The sequence below is a fragment of the Neovison vison genome, chromosome 4, assembly GCF_020171115.1.
Source record: "Neovison vison isolate M4711 chromosome 4, ASM_NN_V1, whole genome shotgun sequence".
NCBI lineage: Eukaryota > Metazoa > Chordata > Mammalia > Carnivora > Mustelidae > Neogale > Neogale vison.
The window spans coordinates 140,719,060-140,743,592 of NC_058094.1; the positions used below are offsets into that span (position 1 = coordinate 140,719,060).

General features: G+C 45.4%; 1 protein-coding gene and 1 non-coding gene across 2 annotated transcripts in view; both read left to right on the top strand.

The window, feature by feature from the left end:
- Positions 1 to 24,533, top strand: part of LAMB4 (laminin subunit beta 4) — a 97,081-nt gene that overhangs the window by 39,425 nt on the left and 33,123 nt on the right. Inside the window, exons 15-23 of the mRNA XM_044245805.1 lie at positions 1,535 to 1,666; positions 9,149 to 9,334; positions 10,741 to 10,856; positions 11,667 to 11,787; positions 18,956 to 19,133; positions 20,218 to 20,361; positions 21,738 to 21,969; positions 22,634 to 22,791; positions 24,262 to 24,486. Coding sequence (XP_044101740.1) covers positions 1,535 to 1,666; positions 9,149 to 9,334; positions 10,741 to 10,856; positions 11,667 to 11,787; positions 18,956 to 19,133; positions 20,218 to 20,361; positions 21,738 to 21,969; positions 22,634 to 22,791; positions 24,262 to 24,486 — 1,492 coding nt within the window. The remainder of the gene's footprint in view (positions 1 to 1,534; positions 1,667 to 9,148; positions 9,335 to 10,740; positions 10,857 to 11,666; positions 11,788 to 18,955; positions 19,134 to 20,217; positions 20,362 to 21,737; positions 21,970 to 22,633; positions 22,792 to 24,261; positions 24,487 to 24,533) is intronic.
- LOC122905767 lies at positions 20,597 to 20,700 on the top strand. Its single transcript, XR_006384445.1, has one exon. It is a non-coding gene; the product is annotated as a U6 spliceosomal RNA (small nuclear RNA).

Consider the following 24,533-nt stretch of genomic DNA (forward strand, 5'->3'; position numbering starts at 1 on the left):
CCATTGCCTTGGGGAATAGGCTTCTATATATGGATGCTGCAGGGACACAAATATTCAGTTGATGGCAACATCCTTGCAACTCAAAATGTCATCTATAGGGGCGCCTGGGTGACTCAGTGGATTAAGCCACTGCTTTCAGCTCGGGTCATGATCCCAGGGTCCTGGGATCAAGCCCCGCATCGGGCTCTCTGCTCTGTGGGAAGCCTGCTTCCTCCTCTCTCTCTGCCTGCCTCTCGCCAACTTCTGATCTCTGTCTGTCAAATAAATAAGTAAAATAAATCTTAAAAAAAAAAATGTCATCTATAGACCAACAAGGTTGGCATCACCTGTGAGTTCACTGCATTTGGAGAAGCTTAAGCCTCACCCCACACCTACTCAATCACATCTTTGTGTTAACAGAGAACTAGGTGATTCGTAGACAGTTTGGGAAACACTGGTCTGTTTTCTTATAGAAATGATTTGTGGTCACAAAAAGTTAATACTGATTGAATTTAACATAGTATAAAATTTAATACAGTATAATATAAGGCTAATTCTATAATATACTGTCTGTATGAAATTAATAAAATAGTCTCTAATTTTGTGTTCATGATTAACTCAATTGGTGAGGGGAAAACAAAACAAAACAAAAAACAACAAAGAAGAGGACAAATTGACATAATCCAGTGTAGCCTGTCCAAGGGTCCTCATTACAGAGGTCAGGCAGCTGGTCAGAGTGTGGCTGAGAATCAGAGCAGTAAACACTGGAGTAAGAGAGTTCCGGAAGCAGGCCACAGCTGAGCCTAGGACTGCACGCTCGAGACAACCAACCAGGGAACCTATGAAATTAAAAATCTTGGTAGTAACACCAGCAACGAAACATCAGCCAAGGAAACATGCATGTCCAGAGCCCAGCAGCAATCTGGAACCGAGCCACTGGAGATTCTGACTGGGGTTACCCCTGAGGACATGTAGCAAAGAGAAGCCCGCGAGGCCAGGGTCTTAAGGAACCCCAGAGCGGGATGAATGCTGTTCCTCTGCTTCAGTTTGGCTGTGGGGATTTGGCTCTCCGACTCAAACCTCTCATGGGAACCCAAAAGGCCAAATCCCACAAACTGTGAGAACTGCCAGGAATAGGTCTAGGGAGTGGCCAGAGGGACAATAAGCTAATGAGTCTGGGTCTCGCCGCCAGGCCTGTTGTGGATTTTCTACAACTTTCTTCCCGAGATTTCACATTAAGACAGCATTTGTGCTTTTTTTTTTTTTTCCACACCGTAGAACTAATAGATAAGAATAAATGTTTCCCCAGTCTCGAATGTCAATGGGACACAGCATCCTTTAAAAAGAAAACCCAACACGTGCTCATCAGACGACCAAAAATTTCCCATGTTCACAGAGGAACAGAAAAGTATCAACTGCCTCATGGCTCCCTCCTGAAACTATGAAATGAGAATCAGGATTACCTTCAGGCTATCGGTTAATCGGAAGCTCTCGCCCTGCCATATAATGGGAACTTTCGCCGGTTGCTTACACTGTTGTTTCTTTTCTTGTTAAGGCATCGGCAACAGCGTTGCCTACATGTGATGTGTATTTCCAGCAACAAGGGAGCGATTTCACAGTTGACAAGGGCCGTATAATACTGAAGAGCAATCAGAAGCAGAGTGTGCCTGCTGACGAGCACAGTGAGGTAATCCACTTCTTCATGGCTGTTGTCTGTCTGCTGTTGAGCGAACAAGGAACCGTGCTTAGAACCAGGTGGGGCCCGGCTAAGTGCTCAGGCCTCGTGAGCTCCTCGTATCCTCCAGGAGGGGACGGATGAAAGGAGGACCCCAGGTCAAAGTAATTAGAGCCTCTGGGCCACACTTCAGTAGTTTTATTTCTTTCAAGACAGAAGTTTCTGGAAAGCTGGATTCTGGAGTCAGAGAGTCAGGTATTGCATAATTTCTTGTCATTTTAGTAAAGAAAGGTATGGTGCTGAGTAATAGTTCCCCCCTCATTGGAGGGTAAAGGACATGGGGATATCCCTGGGACTGGTGCATGGCTGTGCCCTGGAATCTGAGGCCATGGGATGTGGCCAGGACATCCATCCCGCACTCCACAGGACCCCCCTCCAATGGCTTCAGAAGGCCGGAGGAGACCTGAGGACTTTGTAGCCATCCCACTATATTAGCGGAAGTTGGGGGTGCTTGAGACCCAATCATTCTTTCGTTCTTTCATACCCTGGGATCTTTGCTTACTGAACATTCCCGTGTGCGTGTGCGCGAGTGCACGTGTTGGGAAGCAAGTGAAATCAGCCGCTGGCTGTCTTGTTCATGAGTCTAGCACCTGAGGCAGTTCCTTACAGATAAGAGACCTCCTTGAGGGGAATGAAATGCTTGGATCCATAACAAAACTATGTAGACGTGAAGCCTGCCCTTGAGATTGTTGTTGTAGACATGAGCCATGTACACAAACAGCTAATGGTGGCGGGGGGGGGGGGAGGGAGCCTCAGAGAAGAGGTGCCCATAACGTGATAGGGACTCAGGATTAAAGGGAGCCCCCTCCAGCGGAGAGGAGCAGAGAAGGCTTCCTGGCCGGGGCTCTTCCTCCTGCGTCCACGCGCACCAGTATGGCGGTCTCGCTCTTTCTCTTGTTTCTGTTCCCACACCACATGCCCATGGAGCCTTCTCTGACTCTCTGCACTTCTCATTCTGAGTCCATCTGAAAGAAGAGAGTGGGAAACAGTGGCTCCTCCCCTCCCCTGAAATGACCATCTCTGTATGACTGATTTGTAAAACTTCTCCTCATCCCTGAAGACCCAACACAGATCTATCCTCCTCTGACATTGCCTACCATGTCCCGCCATCTGGACACAGTTCCTTGTTTCCGTCTCTGGGGTCCTGTAGATCAGTTATTTTAAAACTGGAAGTTCCGTCTATTAGTAAGTGGGTTATGAAATCAATTGGCTGGGCCAGCTTGGTGCAACAGAAGAATACAAAACAAGGGCATATTTTTGTGTGAAAATTTTATTTTTGTTTTCTATACATGTGGACATGGGGACTGAGTTGCTGTCTTGGGTTGGGTCCCCCAGAAACAGGTATGACAGAGATTAGGATGTGCATGCATTACTGGGGGACACTCATCAGGAAAAGCCTGTAGGGGAGCAAGGGCAGGAAGCTGGGGAGGGGAAAGCAAGGCAAGGACGAGTCTAGGATAGAGTCTAGCCTTGGCCTGGACCCCCGTGAGGTTGGAAGCGGCACAACAGAATTGTCCCTCATTGAGGCCCAAGGGCAGGCTAGTGGTGTCCATAGGTCGGCCGTGGTTGAGGCCATGGTTGAGGCCTGCCAGCGCAGATTCAGACGACCTCTCCGTGGAGGGGGCTCCCATCCAAGGGCAGTTCTCAAGAGGAGGGAGCAGTGCGACGCAGCAGCCAGCAGTCACAGCTGCTGTGGCTTGAGAGGGAGGCCCTGCGAGGGGCAGTGCTCAGATCCCTGAGCAGAGCCCTGTGTTCAGAAATCCGGGGGAAAGAACACTGAAGGTGCTGAAATATCTAGCTTCTTAGTTTCTTCCATAGTCTTTCTCTCGTGACTTGTTAGTGGTTTTTTATTTGCTGTTTAATGTCATTTGAGGAAAAGAAATACGTAGAAGTTAAATTATTAGCCCGAATTGTACCATTCATCTTTGTGTCGTTTCCACTGTAAACAGGAGAGCATCTGGCTCCTGTGTAGGCCCCGAGATTGCAAGTTTGTGGTCACATATGCATCTCTAGCTTGTTCTTTCCAGAACAATGGAAGGCTGCACAAAACCAATTCAACTTAGTTTTCATTTCACTTCTCAGTTTGTGTCGTACCGACACTCCCTACATTCAGCGTGCTGATGAGTAAGGCAGGACTGCGAGATGGGCACCCAGGAGTCACCTTATCTTTTATTCCTTCTAATCATCTTTCCTTGTAGGCTGCTGGCTGATACGGGGAAGCCACATGAATAATGGCTTTCTTTGAATGCCTTTGCCTTCTTTCTGCTTTCAAAGCAAGCTCTGGTTGGAACGGAAAGCCTGGCTTCTTGGAGCTGTCAGCACCCTGCTTACTCAGTCATAAATGTAACACATTTGCCGTGTACGCACTCTTAGTCTTACCGAACACATGCACATAGTAGGTCCACTTGAATGCTATGCTCACCGGCACCGTGTGAGCTCTTTGCAAATGTGAGCAAGCAAGCAAACACATAGTGGGCACATCTCTTCCGCTCATATGTGCCCTCCATTATCCCAAGAGACTTCCTTCACAAACAACTTTAAAGATAAAATTATGATTTCAAGATGGTGACAGCAGAGCAGGAAACCAAACCCTGGGCCCTTTGGAGCATGGGACCCTCTGCAAGTACACACATTGCATGCCCATGAAGCTGATCGTGCTCATTTGTTTCTTCCATTAAGTTCCTTCCATGCAAGCATGGGTTCCCCAGGATTCTCATGGGTCACTGTTCCCAGGAAGATTTACAAAAGGAGACTAGTGGGACAAACTGCAGCCCTCAGCTGCGACAGTTGGTCCCAAGGTTGTAACTGATACTCTCTATCTTCCGCCCTTCTTGCCACCCATTCTAGAGTCCCCTCATCCTCAACTAGCACATCTGTTGGGGTAGGATGACCTAGACCCTCATCCTTCCAGGGTCTGAACCTCTGGTTTCCATAGTCTCATCAGACTACACGTAGGGCAGTGCCAAGGGTGTCTTAGTGGGCCACCTCGGTGCCATGGATATTCCTCACGTCCTGATTATATAACATCAGCCCTTCCAGTGATGGTCGTTTCTTCCCAGGCCTCTTGGCCTACTGGCATGAGGGTCCTGAGTGACTAGGCAGCAGCTGTAGCTTTAAGTTTAGTGGAGTTCTTTGTTCCTACCCAAGAATCGAGACGTCAAGACCCACAGAGCCTAAAGTTCCCATGATCACCATCAGTGACAGTGAACTTGGCTAGTCCCACTTGATTTCCAAACCCATGTTTTCTGCCTGTTGGGAACACAGCATTACATAAAAGACTTCACTCTAAGGAGTAAACAAACTCCAGAAGAATACTATCCTGCCTCACAGGGTGTCATTTCCAAGCCAGCTGAGCTGATGCAGCTTTAAGAGACCCCCCATTCCAATCCCATCTGAGATTAGAATCTTCTGGAAGGCTACGTTTGTGTAGGAGCAGTGGATCTCAAAGTCACAAGGCCACTGCTATATTTCTTTTGCTTTTAAGTGAGTCCCTTGAGCCGAGGAAGTGTTCTGCTTTCCCTCACTGGTGGATCAGACACTCTGTGAGCCCTGCGGGAGTGGTGCCAAACAAGTGCATAGACAGTGAGATTCTCTATGGGAGTCCATGTAACATCACTTTGGACCAAGGGACCCAACTTGATCTTCATGAAGATGAGATGAAGACTCATCTTCACCCAACTATATCCTTTAATATAGGAAATTGCTGTAATATTTTGTGGAATACCGGGATGATTCAAACCCTTTGGGGCTAAACTATTATAGAGAGTGAACAGAGAATGAACAGCCTTGGGGCAAGACTGAATACACACAACTGCTCACCCCGAGTCAATACAAATTGCTTCTGTTCCTTCTTCTATATGAGAATGGAGAAGAGCACATTTTGCATTAGAATAGCTGTATATCATATAGGAAGGTGGCGTTCGACTGCTCTGGTAAAGATACAAGTGGGACTACGCTGGTTAGGTTTGTATTAAGTCTGTAATGAGGATATGATGGGAATCGCCACTGAGTCCTGACAGTGACACTTGGAGGATGCCACTGATTTGCAGCATTATTTTTTGTTTACTATATTGGCTTGGTGAGGAGAAAGCGGAGGAGGATGGGCACCTTGGAAGATTTTACTTGGCATTTCCTACTATAAGAGCTCTTCTGTTACCTTTCAAGTCAAAGAGTCAGTGTCCACTGCTGAGCAGGTCTATGCCAATTACATACTCAGGAATTGGAGGAAATAATCAGTGGGTGGTCCAGTAAGTGCAGTGAATCCACTGCAAAAAGAACTTAGGCCAGGACTCCATATATTACCTGACCCTTATAAGCCCCTCTTCTAACAAGGGGACCATGATGTCTGGGTACATGGTTTACACCCTTGGTTTTGAAGAGTCTTTCTTCATGGGGACCTGGCCTCTTTTTGGTCACCAGGTTCTGGATCCAAGAAGTGGCTCAAATCTAGGAACTTGACAAAGCATCATGTCTTTCCATGAGGGCAGCTGACCTCAACCTTTCACTAATTCATACCGGATCACTTTTGATTACATATATAAAGCTTTGTTGTCTGCTCTTCCACCTTGCTCCTACGAATACCATGTTCTGTTAATCATCTGCATAGAAGATTCCTATGGGTCAGGTCCCCTTGTCTCCTACTCTAACCCTTGCTGCCCATTTTCATAATTGTACCCATTGTGCTTTTGAGTTAAGACATGCCCTGCCTTTGATAGTTTGTGGTCCTGTCCTTTGCAGTGACACTAAGGAGCTCAGTTCTGTAATGATGAATCCCACCAGCCTACAGAGGATACTCAACACTCAGCTCTTCAGGGATGCTGGTGCCCTACTCACCAGTTCATTGCTTACTGTCCTGATACACAGCACGTTCCCTAGGCCTTCAAGAAACATAATTAAATGGGTGTGTTTTCTGGTCTTGTATTTTAGATCCATTCTAGCATGACTGCATGACTTACTGACTGTGAGCCTTGTATCCCTTCTTCCAGAGCCTGCTAAAGCTCTTCTGGAACCTCTCCTTCCCTTCCTGAGAGTCACAGCTTTTGCCAAACTTCCAAGAGCTGCTCCAGCAATATATTGGCGCGCTCTCTCAAGGCCCCAGGGCTCTTGCCAGGCTAATTAAATCCTACATTACTAGTGACCCCAAGTCCACATACTGTCTTTATCCAGTTTCATATTCTGCTTCCCTGCTCTAACAACCTCAGGACCCATAGCCAGCCATTCTTTCCCAGTTGCTACTGGTGTATGTTAGCCAGTCCCTCTCAGACATCCAGCCCTTTCCCAGTCGGATCATGCTGAAACTTGACCCTAATGCTCAGGCAGGTGGTCAGGAAGGGTAATATAGGCAGGTCCGGGGGAAGTTACACATTTTCTTCCAAGGCACATGCATCATTTGAGGTTTCTACATTGTCCTCAAATATGGCTGGGGTGGAGTGGAGGGACTCTATTTTCCAGTAAGGGTGAGTGGATTATTTCTATAGTCAGAGGGTGTTCAGGAGAGTCAGAGGGTGTTCAAGGTTCTCATGTGCTTCACCCGTGTCTTAAAAGCCCTCTTCTTCCCTGTGAGGGGCCTGACTTCAGCATAGGTGACTTACCGAGAATTCAGGCTTTTCTGAAGTTCTGCAAGTCCTACACCGAAGTCCTGTGCTTGGTCTTCAGCTCTTCCTGCCACCTAACTAAAGGAGAGGAGTCTTTAAAGACCTCCACGGAGGCGGGCCCTCTGATCCTCACACTAGGCTTTGAATTAGTGAATGACTGCCCTGAACCCGTCATCTTCTCTCATCCAAGCATCAGCGGCATTCAACAACTACCTCCTATTGCTGCAGTCCACAGTCCTTATAATTACTGCTCCCTTATATCTCTCAGTGCCAGAAATATCCAGTGGGTGCCCCGCTTCCCCCTTTCTCTTGTCCCAAGTTCTCCACAGGTGACAGCTTTAGCAATTGCTCTGCTAACCACGTTCCAGGGATCATCGTACAAGTTACACACTGGGGTCCTCATCACCAGCTGACCCGAAAACCATCCTCCTCCCAAAGTGCATCTAGGAGCCTGCTTCTGGGTAAAAAGTCAGGCGCCGACTGTCTCGGGTCAAGTGCCCTAGAGACAGAGCCGAAGCCTGGATTCAGGTGCATGTGATTTATTAAGGAAGTGCTATTCAAGAAGAGGAAGACAGAAACAAGGGTGAAAGAGTAAGATGTAGTCTCGGGTAAAACAAACTTTGGATTGATCCACAAAAGAGCTCAGAAGCATAAACCACGGACTGAGTTGTCCTCAGCTTTTTATAGCCTTGTATTAAGAAGCCATTGGCTGTGAGCTACCCTGGGAGCAGGGTTGGAGGTGGGCTTGGGGAGGAGGTATAGGAGGCCAGTTCTCCGGAGAAGGAGGCGGCTGTGAGCTCTTAGAAGCCACACACAGAGCAACTCACGGGTGGGTGCTCCAACCAGGGAAAGGGGATCCCCGAGGGACACCTACAGGGTCTATGGCAATTGCAAGGGTATACAGATATGTTACATATCCATTGAAAGCTCACCTGGCTGATATGGTTTCTTAATTACATTTCGGTCTCCAATGCCAGATTCTAAACTCTTCCACATCAAGGACTCTGTCCTATTCATATTCGTGTTCCTAACCCAGGGATTGGCGTTGAATTGTTACTGAATAAACCTTTATCAGACGAAAAGGAGTTTGGGGTACATCACAGAGCAACTTGAACTCCAGACGAAGTAATCTGGGTGTGACTCTGTTGGCGGTTGGAAAGAGTGTGAAACACTTATTGGCAGGGTTGGTGATGAGGGCAGAAAGCCACAAGAGGCAGAGTTCCGGTAGAGGCTGCAAGCCTGGGGAGGCAGAGGCGAAGTCATTAAAGTATTATCTACAGGATCCAGATGGCCCCAGGCTGACAGCCAGGATAGAGACCATCACGGAGGCTAATCAATCAAGTGTGTTACAAGTTTTATACTTCTATGACTCCAAGCAGATAGAGGAGCGTGTCTTATATTTGCATGGAAGAGATATTCAAAAAACAAAAGCCATGTGGGTTTTCTCAGCGTCGTGCATAATTAGGAAAAGCCCATGAAGTAAGCATGGGAATATTTTCTTTCCTTCCATATTTTGGCCAGAGTCCCATAGTCATATCTGAGAAAATCCAAGGTCATCAGTGTGGAATTTGTTCAGTTCATTAGCACGTGGGGTACTTAAGCTTAAAGTGGTTTCCAGTGACATTGCTTTCAAATCAATCATTCCATACGGGAACATATGCTGCTGATTCAGCACATTATCCTCAGCTGCCTTCTGGACCTGGCTGGAATAATTTATACTTGACTTAGATGTATCATATACACATCAGGAAATATGTGCTTTTTTTTTTTTTTTTTTTTTTCTGAGCTCTTCCAGGACTCGACTGTAGGCAAAGCTGTGTGCATTCCTCTTCAATTTTAGGGCTCAGTGACTTTTGGCCAGGTGCCTGCCTTTCACGTGGTTTTCCGAGAACCAGTTCCTGGAACCCCTGTTACGTGGACTGGACCTGGATTTGCCAGAGTTCTCCCTGGGGCCGGCTTGAGATTTGTCATCAGCAACATTTCCTTGCCCATGGACTTCACCATCGCCCTTTGCTACGAGCCTCAGGTATCCGGCTACTTCTTCAGGGGTAAGAGGCTGACTGAAGTACATTCTGGAGCTACCAGTTTCCATTCCGGTCTTGCTAGATAGGGTCAACAGAAAATGATTTGCAAAAAGTCGAACATCTGGAGAGCATTAGAAATCAAAGAGTTTCCTAAAAATATTAAAACAACACAGTAAGCCAGAGGCACACATGCTTTATTCCATGGAGAGAAGCTGAAGTTGACACTACGTATCTCAGGTACAAGATCTAAGGAAGCGGGGATGGCATGTTTGTGTAAGAACAATAAAAAACTAAAATAACACGAATTCTGCCCTCCTGGGACTTTCTCCTTAAAATTTTCTAAAACTTCAGTAAGCTAACCTGTGTGCAGAGATTCAGGTTCATGCAGAAGAGACATTTATTTTGGACTTGGACTTGACCCTGAAACAAGAGAAGAGCTAACGGCCGGCTGCTCCTCTTGCCACCTCCCCCTGCCTGTTGAGAAAGATCTAAGGCAGAACAGAAACCAAATCAGAAAAACACTCTATCTAGAGCAGTGGCCCCGAACTTTTTCTCTGCATAATCTTTTCTTTGATAGTCGGAAACCCCACAGACCATTTCCCCTGAAAAATGTTTTATGAGACTGGGATGGTCTCAGAAACCCCAGGGTTCCTCGAGGGACCTTGTTCTGGAAACTCTCATGGTGCTGTATGACCAGAGCGGCTGATCCACTTTGAAACTCTTGATATGACACAAATCTCTATGGCTCCCTTCTAAATGATAGCCAAGGAGTTTCAGTGAACTTGGACCTAGACAGTAGGATGAGTCATTAAAAATGTGATATATATTTTTTAATTTTTCCATAAAGAGGACACATCTCTGGCATCTTTAAGAAGCATTTCCAAATTGCATGGCTTTCAGAGTATAGTGAATTAGCATATGCTATAAATATATATATGCATATTTAGACACCTATAAATAGATTTAGCAATATAATAATCAAATATTACATAACAAAATCTGTGTAGTGATACATTTATATAATAATATTTCTGCAGCAACATGAAAAAAAGGATACAAGCTTTTGTGAAGGATTCCAGATTTCCAGTTTTGTTCTGTGATCCAGGGACAGGGTGTGGTAATTGAATCTTTGGGAGTCAGACGTTAAAAACAAGGCCCATCAGGAGCACCAGGGCTTTTCCAGCCCAGGAACTAGAGCTATGGCCAGAAACAATATTCCTGGGTCTACCTGGGTCACCATTCCGACCCCAGCAAGCGAGAGCAGAGAGCGAGCCTCTCAGACTCTGCTCCCAAATTCCATTTTCCAAGAGGGCTGGGGGTTGTGGGTTCAAGTCCAAGGGCTGCCCATGAGGTGTGTTTTGTGTGTGCATCCTCACAAGGGCGTGCTTTCTATGTCCTTCCTGTCTAGCCTGCAGCCGACTGGACTGTCCAGGTCCTGGTTAAGCCCCTTGGAAGGAGCAAGCACTGTCCACGCAAGAGTCCACGGCCACGGTCTTTGTCTTTCCCTTTACCGGCGGCTTCCAGGTATGCTTGGGACCTGTCCTCAAACATGGAGGGTTTCTTGGAATTTTGTTCCTTTATCAGTAATTTGTATCAAAGACCTAAGCAGAAAAAGTAAAGGAGACAGTGACATTTATTGCTTGCTGTGGGCTACACTAAGCTTCACATTTAAGATCATATTTTATCTAGCTAACAACTCACTAAGGAGACTTTCTCTTCATTGGGTGAGGAGGGAACTGAGAATGAGACTTCTTGGAGACCAGCCCCAGTCTTGGAGCTAACATACTGCAGAACCAGGATTCTAGCCCCGAGGTCTTGATTCTCAGTCTAGAGCATTCCTTGCCCATTCACCAAACGGCCTGGAGAGGTAAGAAATTAATATGCTACAAGAGTAAGAATCAAATATTCAGCTGGTATTCCCAACAGCTGAGAGTCTATAAGGTTAAAAAAAGAAAGAAAGAAAGAAAAAAACTACTAATTTTGCATCAAAGATTTGTGGCAAAATAAAACAAGAGACCCTGTTGAGATTAGCATGGTAGGTAGAATAAAGGACATTTGTTCTGCCTGTCCTTTCCCCAGAGTAGTCGCGACAACCCATGGCTGGTAGACCCTAAGATTTTCTATTTGGCACAATCCCATGCAAGAGCCACACAGAGAATCTGAGAGTGAATTTGCTCTCCCCCCCAGCCCACCGGAGCTGGTCTAGACCCGGCCTCTGCCCCCACAGTCACACCCACTTCAGCGCAGGTCGGAATACCACCAAATACCCTGGCCGCTTAGGTTATATAATTGTACTTTTGTCAGTGAATTGTTGCTTTATTTCTCTTCCTACAGAATTGTGCTGCTGCCCACAGCCATCTGTTTAGAACCAGATGTACCATATTCCATAGATGTCCATTTTTCCCGGCCTTTGGAAGGAGGGTCCCACGCTCAGTCCCACATCCTGGTTGACTCAGTAAGTATCACAGAGTGAGGGAGGGTGCCGCCTTCCAAGCTGAGCCCTGTTATCATTGGACTTTTAGACTCCCTGGTGAATGTTTCTTTAGAAGTATAAATGGGTTTGTGCTGTTAGAAAAATCACTGATTCTCTGTAAACGTCACCTAATACCAACGGCACACCTTACCGAACAGCGCTCATCGGCCACGGTTCGAAGGTTTTACTTACTCTGTTGTCTAGTCTTCACAACTGTGTGAGCAAGGTGCTGTCATTGTCCCCATTTTACAGATGACAGAACAGAAGCACAGGGTCACAGGGCCAGTGAGTGAGGAGGCTGCCATCAGAGCCAGACTCTCTGGTGCCAGAGCCCCCGCTCTGGGCCATGACAGCGTCCTGGCATGGCAGAAAGTTTGGGGAGAAATTCTACCACTTGAATTGTCAGTGTCTTGTAAGTTCTGCTCTGGACCTCCTGCTTGTGTAGTGTTGTGACCAGAGCGCTCGTGCAAGTCCATAGACAGATACTTTTTTAGTTTCCATTATATCCTAAGCATTTTCTTATAGTGCTTATGTCGTCTTCTTTATTTTCTTTTAAAGATTTTATTATTTATTTGACAGAGAGAGACACAGCGAGAGAGAGAGAGCACAAGCAGGGGCAATGGGAAAGGGAGGAGCAGACTTCCCGCGAGCGGGGGATGCGGGGCTCCATTCCAGGACCCCGGGATCATGACCTGAGCTGAGGGCAGACACTTAATGACTGAGCCACGCAGGCGCCCTTATGTTGTCTTCTTATCCTTTTTAGGAGCAGTGCATAATATTTCCTCAAATGACTTCTTTCATCCTCTTTCCCCATAGAGGTGGGCCACGGATATTCCTTCTAAACCTCTCACTCTGTACACAACTTCAGGCCCAGGCTAGGGCCTGGGCAGAGTTTGGGCACTGAGGAAATTTAAGCCTTCATTTACCAGTATCTATACCCTATGCCTCAAGGTTTATGGCTCTCGAAATAGCCTGTCAAATTAATTTCTGGAAAGTATTCTCCAATTAATTCTCACGATCATTAGAAATATGTGAAAGGATCGCGTTCATTCCACTTTCAGAAGAATCGTATAGAATGGTGTGGGCTTCTTTAAAAGTAATTTTGTGAGTAAAAATCAGAATCATTTCTTACAACTGCATTTAAAAATATTTGTGAGAGGGCCACCTAACAGACTCTGTCCATGAAGCATGGGCCCTCAGCTTAGGTCATGATCCCAGGGTCCTGGGGTCTGGTTGGTGTTGGGTTCCCTGCTTGGCAGGGAGTCTGCTTCTCCCTCTCCCTCTGCCCCTCACCCCTGCTTGTGTTCCCTCTCTCTCTCTTTCTCTTTATCAAAATAAATAATAAATAAATAAAATATTAAAAAATATTTGTGAGGGTCTGATACCATGATTTAATTGCCACATTACTGCCCTACAAAGTTTTATTTGAATGCAGCTATGGCCAGTTGTTTAAAGATTTATTTATATGGGGGAGTGGGCAGAGGGAGAAGGAGAGGAGGGGGAATGAATCCAAGCGGACTCTGTGCTCAGCACGGAGCCTGACTTGGGGCTCCATCTCACATCTCTGAGACCATGACCTGAGCCGGATCCAAGAGTCAGACGCTTAACCAACTGAGTCCGCCAGACGCCCCTGGCAAGTTGTTTATATATTACCTACAGCAGATTTCAAGCTACAAAGACAGAGCCGAGTACTTGCCACAGACACCTTATGACCCACAAAGCCAAAAATATTTACTGTCTAGCATTTTATAGGAAGCTTGACAATCCCCTGTTTAAGTAGTTGTATGTACATATTTCATGAATTGTGTCTTCAAAGTTTAATTTTTAACCATTGAACATTTTAAATTTATAATCTGGAACTTTGCTGTTTCATCATCTACGATAGAACTCAGTATGAAGCAGGTGTATCTTGTATTCTAGAAATCAGGTATTGTAACATCTAAAATAAAAAAAAAGAAAAACCCCTGCCATTTATAAGATTATTTTACCAGAGATAGAATTGCAAGATTTAGAAAACAGAGAAGGAAGGAAGGAAGGAGGAAGAAGGCAGGAGGGAGGGAGGGGGAGAGAAGAAACAAGACACCAAGTTAGATTTGAATATTGTATAAATATGTCCAAAATATTGCCATCAAATACTGTCTGAGACATACTAAAAATTATTCATTGCTTCTGTGAAATTCAATTTCACCTGGGTGATTTGTATTTAATCTGGCAACCTTAGCCAAGGATGGTCTAAATCCTGCTCCTGGAGGGCCATGGTTCTACCAGGCAGAGGTAGAAAGGAAGTAAAAAGTAGAAACAAACTCTTGAATTAGAGTTTAACCTACTGTGATTTCCCTACCCATGGAAGTTCTTTTCTCTGCCCAGGAAGTTTGAAGAGACTTGCATTCACAGACCAACACATGAGTTACAAAGAAAGAAAATCAAATCCAACAGATTTAATTTAGGGGAAAAAGCTAAAATTTGGGAACCCAAGCAGAGTAGAGAAAGGAAAAGGAAAGAGAAAAATGAAGGAATTCATACATCATGAAGAGATTTTATTATTATGATAGTCACGAAACTCAATAAGAGCCAAGATACTCCTCATCTTAAATCCATATCCTGAATATTTCTAATTTTGTAAATTTCGAAGTTTATGACTTGATGCTGCGTTTCATGCATCCTTGCAAATTATCCATTCACCACCCATTCATGGAGCCTACATGGGCTGATACTGTGCTGGTTCCTGGGGTGTAAGCTTTGGTCCCCTTCCTCAAATAATTCTCAGCCTGATGCAGAAGACAGATGTGTAAATAAAATCATTGCAATGATATCTGACAGATACATAATACAAATGGGTAATTTGAAATTACCTGAAAAATACTTCCATTTGATCAGTTTTTCAAGTTTACAAATAGCTACAAAAACCATTAAACCTGAAAGAAATTTAGGAAAACAGCCTGATCTTGGCAAAGTATCAGAACCTCAGAAGAGAGGCTAGATCCCTCATTCGGGTCAGATTCCCCAGAAGCCAAAATTGAGACAGGGACTTGGGTCCACCTGATTTATTGAGGGTATGCTTGTGGGAGAAGAGGTCCAGGGGACCGGGGAAGGAACAGAGTGAGGATGTGATTTGCACTGAAGCGTAGCTGATCCCACAGGGAGCTTGGGAGCATAATTGTACCAAGGAGCCAGTTGCCCCGAGAGGCAAAGTGGCGGGCCTGTGTGCCCAAATCATCCACCCCCCTAACCCCCCCAGTGAGTGCATTCACTTCTGGAAAAGTTGGCTGAGTCCCCGGAAAGAGGGACAGCTGTGAGCAAAGAACAGCCAATGCCATAGCAGCTGGCAAACGGGAAGATCCTGGCAGAGCACCTACAGTGTCCCTTCGAGCCCCTGACCCTGGATGCCCAGTGGGAGAAAGCCAATGCACATTTTCTGATTACAGACTAAAGCAGTTATTTCTACCCCACTGATTTTGCTGCTCTGGGAAGATGCTTGGCTGCCTGAGCCTTGGCACTTTCCAAGTTCATTCTTCTCCTACAGCCAGATTAACACTGATATCTAAGACTAGGACACATTTCCAAGAAGCCCCAGTGAAAGTTTTGGTCAACCCTGGAGGCTCCTTCTGCAGAGATGGCTTTTGTTTGGCAAACAGAGTGAGACAGCTACAAATTTCCTTCCCGATTGCATGATATGTGCTTCCATGAAAATGTGTTTAGAGTCAAAAATATATTGGCCATTCTAGGACATAAAACCACCGTTCTTTTAAACCATGGGATGGACTCCACTTGGTCAACAAAGTCTTTAGAAGTTTCTAGAAGAGGTGAGTCATGACATTACAAAATCCTATAGCTTCACAGGGACTCTTATCATCTGAGCCATCTGCTTGGTGCCAGGACTGTTCCCCTCGAACCTGCCTCAGACCAGCAACTATAGATAACATACCCCTGGTTGGCTCCCCTCATCCCCAACCCTAGCCTGTCCGGCTTCCTTCTGCATCTCTCTTCACTCGGTGTGTGTTTGGAGAACAGTCATTTTAGTATCAACTTGAAGAGACCACACTGGACAGGTATATATGCTTCCTTATTGAGCAAATATTTATGAAGTAGCTACTGTGAATTAGACACTGCGGCAGGCGCAGGTGAAGACAAGCACCTTCCCCGACATGCGGGGACATAGGGAATGGCAACGTGGTCTGAGAGCTTCTGGAAGCCATTACGGGTCACTGGACAGAAAAGCTGGGGATGCCTCGAGCAGTGATCCCCAGCATCCCCTGACTCAACCACCTCTTTCAATTGCAGATATTTTGCAGTATCCTTTACCGATTTGAAATGCAATTCACAAGCATCATAGCCTACCTGCTCACATACCTTCCAAAGCATGTCAGTGTAATGCACAAATACAAAGAGACATAAAAGGAAAGTAATTTATAGAGAAACATTATGTACTTCAATATGTTTGTGCACTGGCAGGAATACACCACAGACCCATGAGACAGGGACAGGCTCATAGGTGTAGAATCACTCAGTGTGACACAGACAGGAAAGCAGGTGTGTTGCAAACATGTTTTTAAAACATAGACTAAGACTTTCAGCTCGTAATTATAAGCAAAGACTTCTCCTTCATGGATGTTCGGTGGAGCATTCAAAAGCTGTAGGAGACGGGGCTGATTTTCCTTTGTGTCAAAACATCTGGGATTTCTGATCCCCACCCACTAAAAGCCAGTAACATACCTCATCCGATGGCCGTGACAACCAAAACTACCCCTTGGAATTTCCAAAATGCCCCTTAGGGGACAGCCCCTCCCATATTGAGAATCACTGAGCCAGGAGGTTGGGGGGCCGGGGGTAAGAGAAAGAAGCCACTGAAGGTTTGAAGGAGGGGTTATCTGAACAAACTGCCTTTTAAGGAATCCCCGCAACTACAGGGTAGAAAATTGATGGGGGAAGGGGAACAAGAGTGGAAGATGGGACGTCTGTCGGGCTGCCATCATGGTAAACTACACGGTCTCAGAGCAGTGACAGGGGGATGAAGAAAGATAAATGCACCCCAGACACATTTAAGAGTTTATGTGGACCAGGCTCGTGATTGATTTGTTGTGGGGGCGAGGAGATGAGGTGGGTAGGCAGTGTTGATGATGAAAAAGTCAATATCAAAGATGACCTTCTTCAGTTTTCTACACTGAGTGGCTTGGGAGATGCTGGCACTGTTTCCTGCCAAGAGGCACAGAAAGGAAAGCGGGTGGCAGGTGCATTGGTTTGCAGTGCTGTGGGGTGACCAGTAAGTTTGTCTGAGCAGATCTGGTGCCCACAATTGAGCTGTGGGCAGGAGACCTTGATTGAGATATCAGCAATCTGTATCGACGGTAATGGAAGGCACGCCATTATCAAGGTCACCTAGAATGGGGGGGTGGGGTAAGGAGGGGGCTGATAGGAGAACACTGAGGGATGGGGGGAAGGAGAGGTGTGGCATTGGCGAGAAGAGTAAATGTGGGAGGAGGCAGGGAGGATTCCAAGGAAACAATGTTTCAAGAGATTTGGCTATCAAGGAGTCAAAGGGCAGAGATGGAGGCAGGGGCAGAAGGAAAGTATGAGATCAAGGAGGTGATTTTACAGATGGGAGAGATTTCAGCACATTTAAGTGCCAGTTGAAAGGAAGAGATTAAAGAAAGAGAGCATAATCCACAGAAAAGTTTCCTGAGGGCAAAGGGGATGGTGGCAGACATCTCCTCCCCTGGGACACATCTTCATGAGTGCTGAAGAGACGGGGCAGTGGTGGGGGGGCCAGTACCTGAGTGCCAGGAGTTTGGGAGGCAGGAAGTGGGAGACTCCCTTTCCTTTGTGAAGGCAGAAGAGGAAGAGGCAGTGAGTGGCCCCCCCAGGGAGTGCAGAGAGAATGAGGATAGAGGTTTGAGGCGTGGAGACACTGTGAAATGGGCATCTAAGGCTGAGAGTCCACCACTGGTGTGTCAGACAGCAAAGGGAGAAGGACCAGGGGTATGGATGGGTGCTGGAGCGGGGGTGGTGGAAAGGGGGTTGAAGCAAAGGACTATGGGGATGGGGTTCAGTATGGACAAAACAAGAAGGCCAGGGGAAATCTATCTGGGTCACCTGGTTCACTCTTTTAACTAGACCTGCTGAATTAAATCTTAATTTCAGTTGTGACCAACTTGGTATGATCGATTCTCTTATATTAGCATGTTCTCCACTGTATCAGCCATGCCACTGAAAAACATTTAAAGTGGCCATAGGTTATAACATGGGTAAAATCTTCTCAAGAAATATAACTGTATGGTTTTTCTTCACATAGGTATCAAACTAAAGATGATCCCTCTTTGAGAATAAGCCTAGAACGATGCATTTGTCCTTCTAATAACTGTATGCGCTAAGCCAACAATTCACAAAATGTATCTGAGTTATATTGAATTTGTGGGATGTTAGTGTTACTTGAGTATAGAACCAAGTAGCTAAATAAGCATGGAAGCACTGAGGTGTTTTGTTTTGTTTTTTTAAGATTTTGCTTATTTGACAGTGAGAGAGAGAGATCACAAGTAGGCAGAGTAGCAGGCAGAGGGAAAGGGGGAAGCAGGCTCCCTGCTGAGCAGAGAGCCCGATGCAGGGCTCGATCCCAGGACCCTGAGATCATGACCCAAGCCGAAGGCAGAGGCTTAACCCACTGAGCCACCCTGGAAGCATGGAGTTTAAAAGTATATTTCTTGTAGGACTTCTCAGAGCTTTAGTATGTTAATCTATACTGTGACTCTCCAAGAGGCAGATAGTCTGATGTAGGACACTATTGTTCATATGTAATTGAAAAGGACAAACATTTAGAAGGAGAGTTTGTGGAATTAGAGTTCCACAATAATACAATGGAATGTGCTAAGCCATAATTTCTGAATTTATCACAAATAGCTTAGTTTAAAGTCTTTGATATCTAAGACAAATTTATGAGCAAGCTAAAAAATATAATAAGGAAGGTAAAAAGAAAAAAGTCTTATCTTCTTTGTCTCAAGTCAATAAATGTAAGTATTTAAAGATTTCTTAAACACAATAAAAATCTTAAAATCTTCAGTTGTAAGCATTTTCTCATAGGTCTAATTGTTTATACAAGTAGAATCTTAAAAGGGAGACAGTTATGAACCTCAGTCTTCTTTTTGTATTATTTCAAAAGCTTTTTCTGATTCCCCAAATCAATTCACTGGAGAATTTCTGCAGCAAGCAAGACTTAGATGAATATCAGCTGCACAGCTGTGTTGAAATTGCCTCGAAGACAGGACCCCAAGTGCTCCCTGATGTGTGTGAAAGGCTGATAGTCAGCATGTCCGCCAGGCTGCACAACGGGGCAGTAGGTGAGTGGTGGCCCAGTGGGCTCTACTGACACACAGCTTTTTAGAATGTGAATGAATCGATTTAATTTATTTTAGCATCGCCTCCAATCAATGTCAATGCCAATTTCCCAATGATTAGATATATAACAAAGTCTGCTGTGTGTTGGAATCCCAATGCACAGTACAGTAAGTGTATAAAAAAGGAGCTTTGGAGTAGCATTGGGCTGCTAGGATACTGGAACATTGGTCCTAAAATACTTATTTGGGGTCCTGGACTTTTAGGGCTGGAGTGAACTGTAAACAACGTCCTTCATCATCAAACTTTCATTCAATGATCAAGACTCTTGGAGTCCAAACACATTAGGTAACTTGTCCATTTCACTAAGCCACAGAGCGGTGCTTCTCCCCTTAGCCCTTCTGAAATTTGGGGCTGGATAAAGCTTTGTTGTGGGGAGGGGTCTTCATGGGAGGCTTTCTGTGCTTAATAGGAACTTCAGCGTCATCCCTACTGTCTGACCACCCAAGACCCGTAGCACCTTCCCTCCAGTTATAACATTCAAAAATTTCTTCAAACTTTGTCATATGTTCCTGGGGGATGGGTTTTACAAAATTTCCCCCCAGTGAGAGCCCGGGGTTCCTGAGTTCTGAGCAAATACTTATCCCATTACACTGCAGGGTTCCCACAACCCCATGAAAGATACAGAATAAGGGAAATGAAACAGATAGTCCAGCACCAACATAGATCATCAGGAATTGAAGGAATAAATATCAATAATAATGATTATCTTGGAACAGCTAATTTTTAAAACAATTTCTTTTAAGCCTTTCACTAACCTGTTAAGTAACATTTATTAAGATATGTATATTGTCATATTTATTGAGCACTTACTTCCTGCTCCATGGTTCTAAGTATTTCACAGGCATTATTGTCTTTGATCCTCATAATCCCCTGGGGTAGGTGCTATAATTTCCCCATTTCACAGATGAAGGAGTCAAGAATGAGAGAAGTATCAAACGAAAGTGAAGGGAACTAAAGCTCCCAACAGGACCAGGTGCTTCTCGTCGCTTCCTTCACCTCTAACTATCCTCTTTTGTCTCCCCACAGCCTGTAAGTGTCACCCCCAGGGCTCAGTGGGGCCCAGCTGCAGCCGACTTGGGGGCCAGTGCCCATGCAAGCCTCACGTGGCCGGGCGCTGCTGTGACAGGTGCTCACCAGGAAGCTATGGCTTGGGACATCATGGCTGTCACCGTACGTAGCAAAGAACGGATGAGGGAGGGCATGCATGGTCACAACCTTGGAGTTCCGAAGGCAGGAAAATCAGTATGGAACTCCCCAAAACGAGGGGACTGGGGAATTGATGCCATGATTCAGGCTGTCTGTCTGCGTAGATAAAATGTACATGAGAATTCTCCCATCATATTTCATTCATCCCTTCTGAGGGCACCCACTGGATACAGAGCTCCTTTAGTAATCGTGAGTGGTGGTGCTCGCTTCGATGGCACATATCCTAACACTGGAATGACACAGAGATCAGCACAGCTCCTGTGCAAGGAGGACACGCAAATCTGCGAAGGCAACACGGGTGATGGTAAAAACACGGCCCGTACTTCTGGGAGCGTGCGGTGTGTATCAAAGAGATGGCAGTCCAGGGAGGTTGTGCAAACACCAGGAAAGGTGTTGGCTGTGCCGGCCCAGCTTTACGATCTGGCACAGAAGCCGCACGGCTGGCCAGGTCAAAAGAACAATGAGATTGAGGAATCAAGGATGGGGTCAGCTCTGCCACCTGGATATCACCCTAACTGATTTTAGAAGCTCCCCATTAATAAGGGCTTAGATAGGTCTTTATTCAGACGCAGTGGTAATCCAATCTCATGGCTCCCGGGTTAGGGGATATAGTTCTCTGTTCACACTGTAAACTGTTAGTGAGAATACTGTTCTCCGCAGAAGCCTAGCTCGGTGGGTATCTCCAGATAGGTTAATTCTTCCAGGTAAAGGAATACCATATCTTTTTAGTCATGATTCAGGGAGATGGCATACCTTCCTGGTCATTGCCCAGCAGACAGTGCTTAGGTCCATGATCACTGCTGTTTCCCTTTCTTAAACAAAAACAAAAACAAAGAAAAGAAAAAAAAAGATGAAGCACTTAACGATGCACAAAGGGGTAAACACAGAGGAGCAAGCCTGTCTTCCGCCTCCTGTCTTCGTGTAGGGAAGACTGGCTCCAGGGAGTCAACAATTCGCTAGAAAAGGATTGAGCCTCTATGACCTCACCTAGGAAAAGGAAAAATCAACCACCTTGAGAAGGGTTTTTATATTCTTTAGAATCTTGAAGTTTGAGTTGATGAGTGGAAGTTTGAGTCATTAAGAACATGCTCTTTGTTGAGGTCCGGTGTAGAAACAATGCTTAGAAACCCCAGTGGCTCACAGCGTACGGTTCACAGGGTGACTCAGGGAATCGTTCGACAAACACTGACCAGGTACTGGGTGCATGCCAGGCTCTCGGACTCACTTTATGTGCCTGATCTGGATGTGACAGTGAATTCAAGTTTACAAAATCAAAATCGTGACTCATTCCCCCAGCACACCACTTGCCCCCACTCAACATGTCCTCTTTCTTTGTCTAGCATGTCACTGCCATCCGCAAGGCTCAAAGAGCCCTATATGTGACCAAATAACGGGACAGTGCTCCTGCCAGTGGGAGGTGACCGGCCGCCGCTGTGACCGGTGCCTGGAAGGCTACTTTGGGTTCCCCAGCTGCCGCCCTTGCCTTTGTAATGGATTCGCGGAACTTTGTGATCCCGAAACAGGCTCGTGCTTCAATTGTGGGGGGTTTACAACTGGGAGAAACTGTGAAAGGTAGGAAATTCACACGCACTTTAATTTTGTTTCTTTTGTTCCGATGTCACAACACCCTCTGAAGGACCACTGGGTAGAAACTCAATGGTATTTAAGTGTAGACGATTGCTATAGGGAGTGGGGGAAGGTAGAGTCATTCCTGATGTCCTTCAAGATCTTGTGATGAGCCAGACCATGTCTGATTAAATTAAAAAACAGGGATTTGGGGACACCTGGGTGGCTCAGTGGGTTGAGCCTCTGCCTTCGGCTCGGGTCATGATCTCGGGGTCCTGGGATTGAGCCCCATGTGGGGCTCTCTGCTCAGTGGGGAGCCTGCTTCCTCCTCTCTCTCTGCCTGCCTCTCTGCCTACGTGTGACGTCTGTCAAGTAAGTAAACAAAATCTTTAAAAAAAAACAAAAAAACCCCAGGGATTTATTGTCCTGGCACCTTGTTATTTATGTCCCTAAAGTATAACATGTACATTCACTGCTACTATATTGAGTTTAATGACTGTACACCTTGGGACTTTCAATGTAAAGCAAAAAAAAATCCCTTCACGGAAGCAAGAAAGCATCTTCTAAAATACTGTTTTGAGAATTGCATTGTCCTCGCTCATAACAAATCCACACTGGCTAATGTGAGCTTTCTCCAGGAACATTTGGTAAAAAGCAATTGTCTTGCCAGATGCATCGATGGTTACTATGGGAATCCTCCTTCGGGACAGTCCTGCCGTCCTTGCCGATGTCCAGACGTTCCCTCAAGTAGCCAGTATTTTGCCCATTCCTGTTATCAGCATCCTTGGAGCTCAGAGGTGATCTGCAATTGTCTTCAGGGTTATGCAGGTATGTAGTCTAGTTCATGTTGCCTTTTTGCTTCTATCCCATAATGCTATCTAAAAACTGAACCCATGTTCATAATTTATCTGCTTTGAACAACTGAGTGGTCCTGAATATAAGTTAATGGTAAGAAGACACAATCTGGTATCTTGCTGCTTTACTGAACAAAGGATTTGAAGGATTCAGAAACAAACAATGAAAAGCTCATTCCTCCAAGCTATAATTTTTTTTTTAAATAACATTCTGGAACATTAACTGACCAAATGAGTTTAAATCAAATAGATTTATTTAAAATAAAACCATCACATGTTAAGTAAGATACATGGGTGATTAAGTAATATATATGTCTCATATAACATATAATGTAAGCAATTAAAACATAAAAAATTTTAATCAAATACTTTATGTAATCCCAACCAGTCAATTTGACTGATATTTCACAAATATAATTCATTTTTTTCAGATCTTGAAGCACTGATTTGGGTCTCATATAGACACCATATAAGTCAATTCAGTATTTGTGTCTGTCCCTCTACCAAAACTTTTATTTTGAGGAGTTTGAGCATGAGTGTAAACATATCAGGCAAACAGGGAAAAAACATGAAACCTACTTGATTTAATCATAGTTTGGGAATGTGGTGCTGCTATTTTCTCCAACGATAGTTACCATCATGGTAATAAATGATGTGGCTAGTTTTTTTGTTTTGTTTTGGTTTTTGGTTTCTTTTTGCTACCTATGTCTCTACTTCATTTTGATCTCTTCCTGTGTAGTTTCTTGTTTATGTCCACTCTGGCTTGGTTGGTCAGTGTTTCAGAACTGAGACCAGGATTGGCTGATGAGAGCATTCCTAAATAGAATGAACCAAAATGGGGGGGGTGGGTAGACCCACAATTTGGGCACCTAACTGACTACAGTTCCTTGGTGGTTGGAAAGGTAGCAGGTAAAGGAGGAAAGGGATATTTTCTCCACCTAGTGCTTGATAAATACACCCTCTAGTGTGCACACATCACGAAAACCACAGTCACCATCTACACTGCTAGACCCCATCTCAGGTGCTGCTGGTTCACCTCCAGAAGTAGGTGGGGGTGGGGGTACCCCAGAGAGAACACAAGGTGAGATTGGCTTTGGGTCCTGAGACACTTGGGTGACCCCTCTTATAGAAAGACCCGGGGATCCTGTGCCTAATACTCTAGTTTCTTATATAAGGACTAGAATGTGTTCCTCACCAAGTACTTTTTAGTTCTGAATAATCATTGTATTCTCTGACTGGATAATAAATTAAACTGAATGTTTTAATTCAGAACATTTTTCCTTCTACGTCCCCAACGTGTGACATCTCATTATCCCTTGAAGAGCCTGATTATTCTCTGTACCCGTCTCCATCCCTGCTCCCCTACACCCACCCCCCCACACACACACACAGAGACACACACACGCTTTTCATGTCATTCCCATTTCCTCTCCCTTCTTTTCAGGTAAGCAGTGTGGAGAGTGCTCTGCAGGTTTCTACGGAAATCCCAGAATTTCGGGAGCACCTTGCCAACCGTGTGCCTGCAACAACAACACCGACATGACGGACCCTGAGTCCTGCAGCCGGCTGACAGGGGAGTGCCTGAAGTGTTTGCACAACACGCAGGGGCCCCACTGCCAGTTCTGCAAACCGGGTCACTTTGGATCGGCCGTCAATCAGACCTGCCGGAGTAAGTCTGCCCGGCTCCCCAGGGAGGGTGGATTGAGGGCTGGGAAC